This window comes from Ursus arctos, unplaced genomic scaffold (genome assembly GCF_023065955.2).
Source record: "Ursus arctos isolate Adak ecotype North America unplaced genomic scaffold, UrsArc2.0 scaffold_1, whole genome shotgun sequence".
Taxonomy (NCBI): Eukaryota; Metazoa; Chordata; class Mammalia; order Carnivora; family Ursidae; genus Ursus; species Ursus arctos.
In genome coordinates, this window is record NW_026622763.1 from 24,126,931 (window position 1) to 24,142,524 (window position 15,594).

The window sequence follows — 15,594 nt, forward strand, 5'->3', positions numbered from 1 at the left end:
TTTTTTTTTTCAAAAGTACTAAAATGAAATATCCTACCAGGAAAGAAACACTCTAAAATATTATAAAATCAGAGGGTGGTGTTTATTAGATTCCCTCCTTTTCTTGGTGAGTTTCAGTATATATTTAAATATCCTAAAGACCCAAATGCAAGAGCTACTGAATTTTGAAATAGATGAGCACAACATGGTCCCTTTGTCTTTTTCAGTGTGTTTCCCCTTCAGAACAAAACCTGTCGTATATATATTTATGCTATTTCACCAGCAGCATGCTGAGATCTGGATTCCTTTTCCAACATTAATTAGATGATCACTGCATGGGTTATGATTTGGATTTTTAAATCCAAACAGAGAACTGCCCCCTCACAACACAAACTGGATTCCCAAAGCAATAAACAAACAATTGAGGCGGACTACAGTATTGACACTTCAATGTGAGGACCTTCACATCTAGGAGTATAGAAACAAATGAAGAGCCATAGTCAACGTAATTGCATGAAATTTTAAACAATTTGTCCACAACCTAAAAGACAGTTCAGTGATAAACTGTAGTTTAGAATCATACCCAATGATTACTCTTCAGAGAAATTAGCAGTTATGAGTATATATTTTTCCAGCATGCTGGATAAAATATGTACATGACCACCTGATTTAACACAAGGTTAAATTCATTCAGGGATACAAAGAAGAGTATTTGGGGAAAAAAATTACTAGAAAAAATAAATTTTATTCATGTATTCTTAGAACAAATAAATTGTAAAACTCAAGGTCAAACATATCTTTTTCCTAGCTCACCCTATTGTTAATACCGATCACAAACTATTTTCAGCCTTATTGTCAAGAAAATAGCTACTTCTCTAAGATATCTCAACTCCAATGGCACATCTAACAGAATCTGAAGAAAACGAAATCTTAAGTCATGTAGTTTAATACAAGCAGTCACGATGAAATTTTGTCGTGAAGACAAAAACTTCCTGGAATTTAATTTTCTTTTCATTAAATGGAAAACAAAGCCTCTGCGTTAGGGTACATACGCAAAGTTATTGCTGAAATTCTTTCTCAGGAGATATTGTATAACCTGTTTTACAGATACTCCATTTAGAGAAGGCTGAACTTGTTAGAATGCATGAAATCAATGACAAAAGATCTCTACTTTGGTCAAATTATAAAGATTCTGTGGCATGAATTTCCAAATAAGTTTGAGAAGATTTTCTATAGGTAGGAGATAGTTTGGAAATAATAAACAACTATAACATCAAACTATCCCACTAAAGCACGGTGTACATTTTTAAGCAACATTACTTTCTCTTTACTATCCCAAATAAACTGTTCAAAAGAAAACCACAGGCCCCAAAATAGCATCACTTAGGTTAAGGCCCCAAGTCAGTAAACCAAGACTTAATACTTAATCTAACTGCAGTTTCAATCCCCCAGAAATGTCACCTTTAACCATTCAACATGGGAATTTTCTGGTCAGCACTAGGAAATTAACTGATAGACCCCTACCGTTCCCCTTAGGAGGGCAACCTTGCCTTTCTAATAATTTCCTTTTTTCCACTCCCCCTCTACCTTTAAAAACCTTTCTGTCTGTAGCTCTTTAGAGCTCCCCTCACCTTTTAGACGGGATGCTGCCTGATTCATGAATCAACTAATAAAACTAATTAGATCTTTAAAATTCACTTGGCTGTTTTTTTTTTAATTTAAGAATAGCAAAGAATTTGAATTTACTAAGATATATGCTTTCTTTTACAGTAATTATGTTCTCGTGGCTCAAGTTTTTTGTTTCTTTTTTCTCACATGTTTTCCAATTTAACTACATCCACTATTTAAATCAATCAGAAGAAACTCAGGTATGGATATACCCTTACTTGTGTAAATATTTATTTGTGTTGTAACTGTAGCTTTTAAAATTGACAACAAGCAGGCAACAAATCTTCAGTCAATTATCTGCTCAAAAATGAAGCTGTGTGGGGGCGCCTGGGTGGCACAGTGGTTAGGCGTCTGCCTTTGGCTCAGGGCGTGATCCTGGCGTTATGGGATCGAGCCCCACATCAGGCTCCTCCGCTGGGAGGCTGCTTCTTCCTCTCCCACTCCCCCTGCTTGTGTTCCCTCTCTCGCCAGCTGTCTTTCTCTGTCTAATAAATAAATAAATCTTAAAAAAAAAATGAAGCTGTGTGGAAAATGGAAGGAAAGCTGGCTTTGCAACCAGTTAGATCTGAGTTCAAATTCTGATTCTTCTGATTCCTGCTTGTTTGACTTTTCACAAATTTCTTAATCTCAATAATCCTATTTGCTGCAAAATGGCTTTAATGGTTCTTATCACATAGTGTTGATTGATGGAAGGACCAAAAGGGCATGTATTGCATCAAGCACAGTTCCTTGAACACAGTAGACTTCAGGTAGAAGTATGAGTTTATAAGAGGAGGGTTCCAGTTCTTGGAACCCCAGCAGCCGACTAAGGAAATTTCCACTGAATGCCAAAAAAAAAAAAAAAAAAAAAAAAAGGAAAGAGAGTATATGTAAAAATCTAATACCATGTAATGACCAAGAATATAGGTTTTCTCTTCTCGTATTGATTTGAGTGTTTACTAGTGTTTAACTTTATTTTTTTTTATTTTTATTTTTTAAAGATTTTTTATTTATTTATTTGACAGAGATAGAGACAGCCAGAGAGAGAGGGAACACAAGCAGGGGGAGTGGGAGAGGAAGAAGCAGGCTCATAGTGTAAGAGCCTGATGTGGGGCTCGATCCCAGAACACCGGGATCACGCCCTGAGCCGAAGGCAGACGCTTAACCACTGTGCCATCCAGGCGCCCCTAGTGTTTAACTTTAAAAGATGTTAATAATTTTTGCAATAATATTCAGAGAGAACTGAGGATTGGGCTGTAATTTGAGATTTTCACAAAGGCTACGTAGGAAGCATTTGTTTATTTCAGATTTCCAGCTTGTCTCAAGCTTAAATTGAAGACAAACTTGGGGTTAAAAACTGTGTGATCTGGCAAACATTCTGAAAAGGTTGTGCAATTCATTTAAATGGAGGCTTAGAATTTTAGTTCTGGCATTCTCCCTTGATGCCATTTCCCCCCTAATATCCTTATTTCCATAGAAGAACCAACTGAGATCTAGGGAAATTACCTACACTTTCAGGGGTGAAAAAGCTAGTTAGCAGTACATCCTACCCCACCCCGTTGCACTCATAATCTTTCTTCTAGATAAATTATCAGGTGTTCTGAAATGCTTTTTAGGGAAAGATACAATGGAGGTTGTTTAATCATATCCTTAGAATTCCTCTTATGCTGACCCTTTTGGTAAAATTAATGTACCTCTCATCAAAACAGAGCTTTTCAAGAAGAATCTCTAAGTTAAGCTTAATTTGGTACTTTTCAAATTCCTTTTAAAATGTACAAATATACGTGAACCTAATAAGTCATCAAAATGATGTTATTTTTCCCTGGCTAAGTGGATGATATATAAAACATTCACTTAATATTTGCAACTGGACCCCAATATTTCTGTTATTTTAAGCTTACAGATGCATCTCTCCTATTTTCTTTTCTTTTCTTCTTACCAAATAACTTTTGAATGTAATACTTTATCTCCATTCCCACAGCTATAATCACTTCAAATATTTTCTCCTAAAATATTTTAACAGTCTCTAAATTGGTTACCATTCTAGGGTCTTTCATTTTCCATGCTATTGTCAAGTTTAATGATAGCACTATGTCAACTAAACACCATCAGTGGTTCCCTATGACCTAAAGGATAAATTTCAAATTACTTAGCATATAAGACCTGTCACAATCTGGCCCAGATTTGCCCTTGTTCATCTAGTGACATTATCTCCCTCTTATACAACTTCCAGTCATAGCCAAATTGTGTAAACCCCATGCTGTTTCAAGACTCTATTACATCTTTGCCCATGCTGTTCCCTTTGTGTGAAGAATCCTTTATACATTTCCCCATATGGAGAACTTGTACTAAATCTCTCAGATTTCTCAAAGATTCCCTTATTTCAGCAATGGCTTTTCTACTCCTTCCTACATTTTCAAAATATTTTGTATATTCCTCTATTCCCAATCTATGTTTTTACTTGCATATTAGGGTTTTTTTTTTTCCATTAACGTATAAGTCCTTTAAAAACACAGACTTATTCATCTTTGTAATTTGAGGCCTAACATAATGCATGGCATTGAAAGAGACATAGATCGGTAAGTGTTTTTTGAATGAATACATGAATGAATGAATGGACAGATCTAAAGGGAAGAAATCAGAGAAACTTAAAAAAAAATGAACTAATGAAAATCTGATTTAAAAGAAACTGTTTGACTCAGTCAACCAGTAGCATGTATCATATTCTATGGCATCATTATATTAAACCATATTATTATAAAATTATTATAGTAAAAACTGGAAGAATGATATACACAGGCGTTAGGAAGAGGTTCGCAAGGCTAGGATTGCATGTAGATGCTCTGAAACTGGCAAATTGACTGTTTATTTGTTAATTTAATTTTGCAATGTGGTGTTTAGAATAGGTAGGAAGGTGGATTGGGGTAGAGGAGGTAGCAGAGAAAGATGGGTGGAAATTCTTAAGCGAAGTGCAAGACACATGTACCTTGGAGGTAATCTGACCTATTGTTTAGGGCATAGAATTCTGAATTTTTAGAAGTTCTTAGGCTGGATAAGTAATAATAAATTAATGCTTTATTTATCTAATTACTTCATGATTAAATCCCAGTATGTTTGGAGAGAAAAAAAAACCTCAGCGTTTATTTTTCTCTATTATTAAGATTTGGCTTATCAAAAAAAGCCATAATTCTGAAATTTCTCATATACCTTTCATGTTGTCAGATTGCTTTGTCATGAATGGCTTAGCCCACTCTTGATAAGTTTTGATTCTACTTTCCTCAAGCAGAATAAATAAGAACAGTAACACTAGTCTGGTTAACAGAAAAAAAGAGATCAGTGACCAAACTAATGCAAACTTATTATTAATGTCAAAGTCTCATTTTCCACCTCCACATGCATAATTAAGAGCCACAGCATTCTCTATGTCTTTATGGGGAAAGTACAAGAAGCAGAAAATGCTACTCCTCTTCACAAACACAGCAAATGAATGGTTCTTTTCTCATTGGCTGTGGATTTGGCATAATTTGGGCTGCCTACAATTAGTAGCTCATTAGTAACTACTAGGTAATTGTTGGCTTGCATTCAGATATTGGCAGATGCCTGATAAGACACTTAATGAATTTTTCATTAGTCTTTCTGAGAAAGACTTCAGGAGAAAAAAATACTTCTGATGGCAGCAGCTCTTTTGGTTTCTATTGCTCCCCTCTTCAGCCTCCAAGTATTTTCAAAATAAAATTTTAAAATGTTTATGACACCATACCTAGGTATCTTTCAGCCAAATATTTTATTCTAATAAGTTTAGTGCTGTTTCTCCCTGCTATATATGTCCCTTTACCCAAAGTCACCACCAGTACCATGATTGCAAGACATTTCATTTATACGCATTTAATTTTGTATTAAGTTTTCAAAGCATTAGTCATCCACATATCTTACAAAATTTCTAAATAATGAATAGGCGATGGAAACAATAGTTTCTAATAGACAACATTTTTAACTACAATTTGTGTTCAAGCACAAAGTCTCGAGTGAAAATAGGCAAATGTTTGATATTTTAATATTCATTTATCTAACCAAAAATGGTTTATTTAAACTCTATTGTACAGTGAAAGTTTAAAGCAGAAAGTGATGCATTCACAGCAACCTAGCACTTTAAATAGATGCCAAAAATAGACTGGTTCACAGTTACATGGGGAAAATACTGATTGCCACAAAAAAACTTTCAATTATATCATATAAGAATGTTGCAGAACATTTCATTATTGATTCTTCGGAGAAGATATAACTGCTGAATGCTAAGTGTGGTTTTGATTTGTCAACATTACTTTTGCTGTAATTAAAATCCTAAAGTCATCTTTAAATAATTCTTCACTCAAATTGCATCCTGATGAGTTTCTTTATCTCTATAATTGGATTGCCAACACCTAAGTAAGTGACTCATCCAAGGGCACTTGTGATATCTCAATGTTCTTGCCCTGAAACAAGCACCTCTAAGGCTTTCTGCCAGCATTTTTAGTTAGAATGATCTATTTGTTTAAATATCAACTGACGGGGACTTAGGCAAAATCATTAAGTGGTGTGACTTCAGTGACTTTTATCTGCTTTATTTTTATTTATTTATCTAGTTACTTTTTAAGTCAATGGCTTCATCCTTCTCAGGACTCCACACTGGCACACTTTTGCATGGCCTCACCTGACAGTAATCCTCTTTTATCATCTCCCCTGTTTCTCTCCTCCCAGGGTTTTGTTCTAAGCTTACTTCCAGGGAAGAAAGCAGCCTGAGAAGCTGAACCAGGCTACTTTGTGGGCTTTCTTTGGGACCTTTCTGTGAAATTTGTGCTTTTACTATTTGAAGATTAAAACACAAAGGTGATGTTAGGTCAATAAAGATCAATTAAAAAAATCATTTGTCTCCTTCATTCTGGGAGAAATATCATCTTTACACATCTGAAATATTTTGAGTGTTCAATAGAATCATTTGTGGTTTTTGTTACATCCCTGTCATCCTCAGCTGCACCCCGTTCTCCTTCGGCGTGTCCTTCTCCATTGCTCTTTTGAAATCCCTCATCCTCAGCTCTTCTCTCAGACTTCTCCCTCATCCCTATAATTCTAGTGTCACTTTCCTCATATCCAATGGCTTCATTCATTTGTTTCATATTTAGAGTTTCTAATTTACTCAGTTATACAAAATAGAAAATTAAAGGATCTGTAGAATTTTACATTTGCTGATACTCAAATAATCTCCTGAATGTTACCGTAATTTGAAAGCTGTTTCCCATGTTAACTTTTGTGGCCACTGTTGCTAGATAACAATTAATTTAATCGTGCATGTAGTATAATTGATAGTTTTTAAACACTATTACGTCACTGTCTTTAAAGAACTCTATTTTTACTTAGTGCTTTTAAAAAAACAAGGCCTACCAGTGCAATAATAACCTTATGTTTATAAGCATGTAAACTTCTGTTTCAATCCAATTAGGATGTATGAAGAAAAACATCGTTCAGTTACTATAAAAACTATTTAGAAACATAGAATTAGAGAAAATATTGTCAAAATGATTTACAAATGGTTACAGAAGTTCTGAATAAATATGCCTAATTCTTATGTTATAAAGGATTATAACAGTGTAATCCTAGATTATAAGATATATTTGAGAGAAAGTATATATGACAAATACATATAAGTGTATACATATTTTCTTTTTTTTTAAAGTGTGTACATATTTTCTAAATGAATACTTTATGCACTGTTAAAATACTGAGTCATTGGTGCTACTGAACCAACCTTTGTGTCTATGAGATCCATCCATGTTGCTAAATTCAATGTGATTTTCATCAGCCCAGTAGAGTCTATGGTTGACATAATCTATCGTTAGTGCCATGGGTCTAGAAATCTTGGTTTCTATGACAACACTCTGATTGGTTCCATCCATTCCAACACGGCCAATGTGAGGATACTCACAGCAGTCAATCCAATACAAATACCTAGGAAAGAAAATCAATAGCCATTTTGTTTACATCATACAATATTTCATTTATTTACTCAGTTATGCCCCAAATTAATTTTTAGTATCTCGCTGAATTGTAACGTCTAAGAAGCATATTTTAAATGCCAGCTTTTCTTATGATTTTTATTAAACATATAACACACTTTGAAATATCCATATAATTTTAAATATGTTTCTTTTAGCACACAAACCCATATATATATACACATATTATTTCTACAAGTGTTAACAAATTACAGATCCCTAAAACTAACAGAGGTAAGCCTTCAAGCTGCATCTGTAATGTTGGAGGAATAAAACTATCCAGATATATATTTCTTTCTTTGGTTCATTACTAATGAAAAATTCAAAATGATTCATGGAAAAAATTCAAAATGATTATATTTGCCTGAATCCGCATTGCTCCATGTGGTAGCCTTTAGCCAATTGTGACTCTTAACATTTAAATTAATTAAAATCATATAAAATTAAATGAACTGGATTGTTCCTCAGTCACACTAGCCACATTTCAAGTACCCAATAACCACATTCGGATGGGTACCATATCTAACAGCATAGATGGAGAGCACTTCCATCACCACAGAAAGTTCTATTGGACAGTACTGACTTCAATTATGTTATTGGAAGTTCTACAGTAAGGTATTTCAGACAGTAGTTAAAAAAAAAAAAGCAATAAAAGGAAGAAAGTTGTATCAGTACTAAAACTGAGTTAAACACAAATATAGCACCCCAGTAAAATATAAATAATGTATAAGTGACAGAAATTACTGAGAAATTTCTATTTAATTAAACCATTTATTTTTTTTTCTCATTGTAGAAAAAGTCACTTTATCTTGTTGAATATTTTTTCTTCTCTATATAATTCAAGATTTGAGTTAGAGGATCATTAATGTCCTTTTCACATTCCAACACTAAAATTGAAACTTATTAACCCAATTAGTTTCCCCAGATTCATTCTTTTCTTTTTAGTAAGTATAAAATCATTGGCAATTAATTCTTCAAATTTGGAAAATGTGTAATTAAAATAATATGGTATGAAAATTATTCTATATGGTTTATAACTGGCATATTTAGTTTAAAATCAAAATGTTCCTTAAAGAAAAATTTTCCTTATACATTCTGACAGTGATAATTATGTTTAGACATTTTAACCACACACTATAAAAGAAATAAAAGATTTGAGGAAAAACTATTCATCAAATACCGGGCTAACATAAAATAATCTTTATAAGAAATATGTGCATTTTTGTGCTGACAATTATTTTTGGGGGTTCTGCAAAAAGGCAGAAGATTATAAAGATATTTTTCAAAGTTCTTTACTAACCAAAATATCATTAAGAGTCCTAATTAAGCATGGCACTTAAAATAAGAAATATATATCTGGTAAGGACTAAACAAAAGGTAGACTATTGCGAGCAGATATTCAAAGAGAGCCTGAGAGTGAGAATTTAAAAACAAATTTGAGTCTGGAACTACAACAGTCAGGTTTGCATAGAGCAATACTGGACTTGCTATCCAGTGCTTATGTATTTCTATGTTAGTTCTGAACAAATTTTAAAATCTCAAATCACCAGATAATAATAGATACCAAGGCTTTTAGAAATGGATAAATGTACAGTTTCTTTAAATCTTACATTATTTTAAGTTATTTAAAAATTGAGTTATTATATTTTTATTTTGAAAGCAAACATATGTCAGCAAAATACATCTAGACAAGCACACAATCCATTCCTTTCAAGTAAATTTATGGAGGTGCACCTTGCTGTCTATACTAGAGATAATGACAGTATAGATAAAAAGGAAGAAAATGAATCAGAAAGAAGAAAAATGCAAAGATAGTTTATCTCATTGAAATCAGAACATTCCTCCATGCCTTACTGACTCTGAATCCTGGGAACACTAACATAGCAATTTTTTCCCCTAATAGATGATATCATATATATACCAGCTTCTCTCACACATGTCAGATATGACCAAATATATTTGGGCTTCTATACAACCATGATGTTTTTGAGAAGTGAATATAAACAAATAAAAATTTAAAGCAGTATTTCAATAACATTCTGTACCATTATGAAGTATATGTTCAATTTGGCTTAATTAGAGGCAGTTTTCATATTTCTATACATATGCTTGCACTTGCAATTCAAACATCCTAAAAATAAGAGTTTTCTCCATCAAATGCTATCAGTAAAGTATTGCAAATTATTGGATGTGAATAATAATGTTTTGGAGTCATTAAGTAAATTATGAATTCCAAATGCTCTGACCTCCATAAATAGCAATTTAAAATTTTTATCTGTAATCTAAACTTTCTTTCTCTCTCTTTTTTTTTTGGCTAGTCTTATCACCATCTTGAACCAAGGAATCAAAAACAGGAAGAGCATATTTCATGGAGTCTGACATCTGTTACATCATTCCCAGAAAGCTCACTAAGAGTTTTGAAATCCTGTCCCTGCCATACAAGCTCTCCTTTAAAAAGGCACAAGCATCCTTCTCCCAATTACTCCCCACCATTGAAAAATATGTCACTTCAGCTCTAGTTGCAGTAGTTATAGTCCCACATTTTCACTTCTGTGCTTCCATGAAGTCACTGGAAGGGAGGCTCATTCTTCTTCAATTACATAGATCTTTTCATATAGACATAATTCACTTTGCCCCTTCATTCTCCACAAATTCTTCCCTGATCACATTTTTCAAGATCAGTTTCAAGATGAAACATATTTGAGAAATGCTTTCTTTAACAAAATGAGCATCATCTTTTTTCTTTTTTCTTTTTTTAATTGTGAGAGGCCTTTAAATTTCTTTAATACGACATAGTGTTTCTCTCAGAGGGAGGTATGGTGTCCCTTTCTTTATCACATAATCTTGGGTGATAGCATTTATTTTCCTAGGGCAGTTCACGGGAAACACACTTTGGGAAACTCTGCTTTAGCTCTTTCTCGTCTACAGAATTACTTTTCTTTATCACATGTGTAATTAAACAACACATATATTATGAACATAGGAACCCACAAAGCACTAATGATGTAGATTCTCAGGCCGCATAATCGAAGAACCTACCTCGATTAACTCAGCTTGTATTACAACTCTAATAAGCCCCAGAGCCATTCTTAAGTAGATTGAGAACCATACTTTGAAACAATAATTTTTGAGGCCATATTATGTACCAGATACTCCTTAGAACTGGGAACATAGAGGTAAACAGATATAGTTTTTGCCTTTAAAGATCTCTCAGTGAATACAATAGGGGTGGATGTAAAACAAATGAAAAAAAAGTATTATGATAAAACTACTTTTTACTATGGAGGCACAAAAGAAGGAATGATAATTTTATCCTAGATGGAAGAGAGCATGAAAGAAATATTGTGCTCACTAATAGTTCTTTGAACATAAATCTTATCTTCATAGTTACTTTATAAAGATAAGAGTAATCCTTATCTCCTTCAGATTTTAGAACAAAATATAAATTGAAGATTTTAATGCTGTAACAGGTCTTAAAGATCATATAGCCTAAGACTTTCATTTTACTGATAAACTGAGACCATGTAAGATTATGTGTGTTGTCGTAGTCTATTACGGTAGTGATACAGTTGGAACAAGGGCTCAGGTCTCTAGGTTTATAGACTACCGTTTTCTCTAAGCAGCACTATGTAGAGCCTTAAGGAAATGATTTCTAGAAACAGGTTAATAGGGTTCAAATTTCAGATCTACCTATTACTAGCTGTGTGCATCTAGCCAATTTAATTAGCTTCTTTGAGCCTGTGTTTACGTCCATGTTGAAAAGAATAACAATAGTTCCTCCTCAAAGATCACATGAGGATTAAATGATAGAATATAGGGAACAAATTTAGAACACTGATAAACATGGAATAAAAGTTTAGCAAAATTAGCTATTATTTTTTATCTGTACTAGATATGTAATATATACCTCACATATATCTGTACGCTCTCTCTCTATTGATTTGGTTAAACCCACCTAATAGGTGATATGTTGCATATGGATTGTGTGTATAGTATTATATAATTTGTCTGGATTTTGTGTTTTATTACATGATTTATCTATTTAAGTAAAAATCAACTAAAAGAATATTATGAGAATATTCTATTGCATTGAAGAAAAGTATAGTTTAATTCTTTTCAGGTATGAACGAATCTTCATAGATACAGGATTTCTCTCTCCTTATGGGTACCTACCTTCCGATGGCTAAATTTCATTTTCTTTTCCATACTTAAGCCCCATTACCATACATTTTCTCCAAGTTTTTCAATAAGTCTGTACCAGACATTCTGGTAATTTTAACATCTGAAATTCAACTTCTTAAAAACCACCTAAGTACAAAATTTGCTGTAAATAATTAAAGTTGAAAAATGAAAACTTCAGTGAAAATGACAAGTGGGGAGTTCTAAATTTCAACCATATAATATGTAATGTTTACCTAAGATCATATCTGAAAAACTCAGCCCCAATAATATCTATTCTGTAATTTGCTGTAAATTTGCTGTAAATAATTAAATTTGCTGTAAATAATTAAAGTTGAAAAATGAAAACTTCAGTGAAAATGACAAGTGGGGAGTTCTAAATTTCAACCATATAATATGTAATGTTTACCTAAGATCATATCTGAAAAACTCAGCCCCAATAATATCTATTCTGTAAGTTACAACAAAGTGTGAACATAGAAAACAATGTCTACTGTAACTATATCTATAGGCTTCTGTGGTTCCTGAGGATGTCTTTTATAGTTTAATATAATATACTATATTTCTTTTAAAAAATTAAAATAGAAGTCTACTCTCAGTTTTTACTACTTTTTCCCCCCCTGAATTCAGGAAATATACTCAGAGACATTTCTTCCAACTGCAATTATTTCTGATTTTGAATTATAAATTAATTTTTGGTATTCATTTCCTATATGTTTTTGACTAAATATGGGAATATAGGTTTAAAAATTGGTAGAGAAAGGATTTTTTATTTGATTGTTTATTTTAACAAAATATTTCTATTTTCCCACAGAAATCAGAAACTGAGTTTTCATTCCTGGAATGCCTTTCATTCCCTCACAACAAAAGTTCCCTTATGATTTTTCTCCTTGAGACATGCAAGTTGTCTACATACTGATGTATTGGTTTGGGCAATGATGCAGGTACAATGTCCCTGTAGCTATAACCCTATTTGCTGTGTACATCCGGTTGACCATTTACTATTTCCTTCTGCAGTGAATTTCACAATCTAGGCGTTCAGCACAACCAGTGATGAAGCCACAGCTTTTGCTAAAAGAACTCACTTTCCAGATGGAGAGATAGATATCTATACCAGGAATAGTCATATGTACAACTGAAACTAATATAATGTGCTATGTAAATTACACCTCAAAAAATAAAAATTAAAAAAAGATTAAAAAGTCATGTAATGGTATGTGTTCAATATGTGGGGATTTCTTAGGCACAACTGGGAAATGTTTCACAGAGGAAGTGGTATTATCTGCTGTTGTTGAAAAAATGGGAAGTTATTCCAACTAAAGGAAAATCAGAAGGGCATTCTAGGAAGAAAAAATGATATAAAATTTAAATAAAATGACATAAAATATACAATTTGTCTTTTTCAAATTTATTTGCATTATCATTATCCATATTGGCAATAATGGATACAGATACTGAGTCATATAATATATGAGGCCTTCAATATATTTTCATTAAAATATATTTATAATTCAAAATAGCACCTAGTATTATTTTCTTGTGGTATTGCTAACAGACTATTAGAAAAGTAATCCAAACAAAAATGTTCTTAATAATAAGGCGTTTGTATTGCTTTTATTTCCAAAAAACTCATATCCAGATTTAAAATTTTATAAAAAGGCTAATTATTAAAATGGAAGAAACTATAGCTTTGTCTTTATATGTTTGTTTTCTTATCCCTGTTTGTATGGCTCCTGAAAAACATGCTCATGATCCAATAGCATTTTGTTACTGAAAATTTCTAGTGTGATATAATAGGAAAAGTATGGGACCAAAGCTTGAAAATTGGGTTAAATCCCGAATTTAATATCTTACTACCTAAATGATCCTGAGAAAATCACTTGGCCATTTGAGGCTGAATGTTCTTTTCTGTGCTTTAAGGATAATAGTAAAAATAATAATATTTTCTCACAGACTCAGAAAACAGTTCAAGCAACTAAAGTGATAAAATTCACAGTTTTCAAATTCATAGAATTCTAGAGAAGCAGTTAGTTATCTTCGTTACCGTTATTATTACATGGGAACTCCAATCCCAATAGGTTTACAAACTGATCGTCTCCCTTTCTTATCTCTGCCCCTTTCCTGTACTCCTCATATTCCAGGGAAAGCTTGTTCTACTGTTTGCCTGAGCCAGAAGTCTTATAAGATTTGTTTTGTTGTTATTGCTGTATTGTGTTGTATTTTGATCCCTAGGTCTTTTCTTGCTCTGTAAAGTGGACTGGCATCAAAGTTTCACAATAGTTCGCACTTAAAATTGTTCCCGTCAGGAGTTCTTTCAATGCCTTCAATGTGCCAATGCTCTTCTGTGCATCTTTTGCTTTTCCAGAGAGCTTGTTCCTTTTGCCTGAAATGCCTCCTGCTCTGAAGTGCACTGCATTATCTGGCTAATTCTTTTTTTTTTTTTTTTTTTTGGTTCTAGGTTTCTTTTTTTTTTTTTTTAATAATGATTTTTTATTATATTATGTTAGTCACCATACAGTACATCCCCGGTTTTCGATGTAAGCATCTGGCTAATTCTTACTCTATCAGTTTTGCCCAGGAAGCTGACTCTGATTCTAGCTGAGATAGAAACATTTTCTATTTTCTTTTTTTTCTATTTTAATAAGTTATTACATTGTATTATAATTATTTACTCATCTGCCTACCCAATGACTGTGAAATACCTAGAGATAGGACCTTGCCTTTTATTTTTACGCTCCTACCTAGAACAGTGACAGATAGACACTAAATGCTAAAGAAAAATGAGTTGAATAAATGAGTGAGTAGATTAATTTTCTGTTAACCAGTCACATCACACATTCACTTTAATGTTTGTCATAATGGTCTTTTGCTATGTTATTACCTGAAATAACATATTAATCATCCAAAAAACATAAAATTATGCTCAGTCTGGCTTTAACATTACATTTTTTATTCTATTTTACAATGCACAGATATACACATATATAATATTCTGCATAAATGACAACTTTCACACACATTGATGTAAATAATTTTAACTGCCCCAAACTTATGATAAATTAGAATAGTAATTCCCAAACTAAACCAGATAATAAAATGATTAGGATAATTGGGTCTCAGGTGAAATTAAATGTAACAACCAGGATGATGATCAATCTGTCTACTTGTATCTTCTTTACCATTCTTAGTGACCACCATATGAAACTGATATTGTGACTATCGGGATACTATCATTAAAATACAGAAAGGACCTCTATGTTACCTCCTAAAAGTTTAGTTGCTTCATTACATTGGTCCAGTGATCTTTATCCTCCTTTAAACAAATGCTTGATTTACCCCTCAATAAATATCAGTGCAGAAATCACACTCTTTAAGGAAATGGGGGGTCAGTCATATTGGCAAATTTAAAACATATGTAAACTACAATGTTAATCTGATGTGGAAAGATTCAAGGGCATTTTTATCACATAATCTTACATTTTGGCTGATATTTTTTAAGCAGGATTACACAATATTTTAGACAGTTATGGAATTTTCACCCTGAAGCTCATCTCATAAAAACTAATATCCAGATTGCCCTATTGTCTCACTCTGGGGAACAAGAAAAACAGCGTGTACAACAAGATGTCATTAAATTTTATCTGCTAAAATAGATGGCTTTAATTGTTACATAAAAAGATTCAATTTTTATCTGGGTTTTGGGTTGTTTTTTTTTGGTTATAATATGGCATGTCTATATCATAATAAAATATTATCCAAA

General features: G+C 32.7%; 1 protein-coding gene across 1 annotated transcript in view; it reads right to left on the minus strand.

Annotated features, from left to right (window-relative positions):
- The window catches only part of LRP1B (LDL receptor related protein 1B), a 1,450,575-nt gene that overhangs the window by 207,387 nt on the left and 1,227,594 nt on the right, over window positions 1-15,594 (minus strand). Inside the window, exon 60 of the mRNA XM_057306380.1 lies at window positions 7,409-7,608. Coding sequence (XP_057162363.1) covers window positions 7,409-7,608 — 200 coding nt within the window. The remainder of the gene's footprint in view (window positions 1-7,408; window positions 7,609-15,594) is intronic.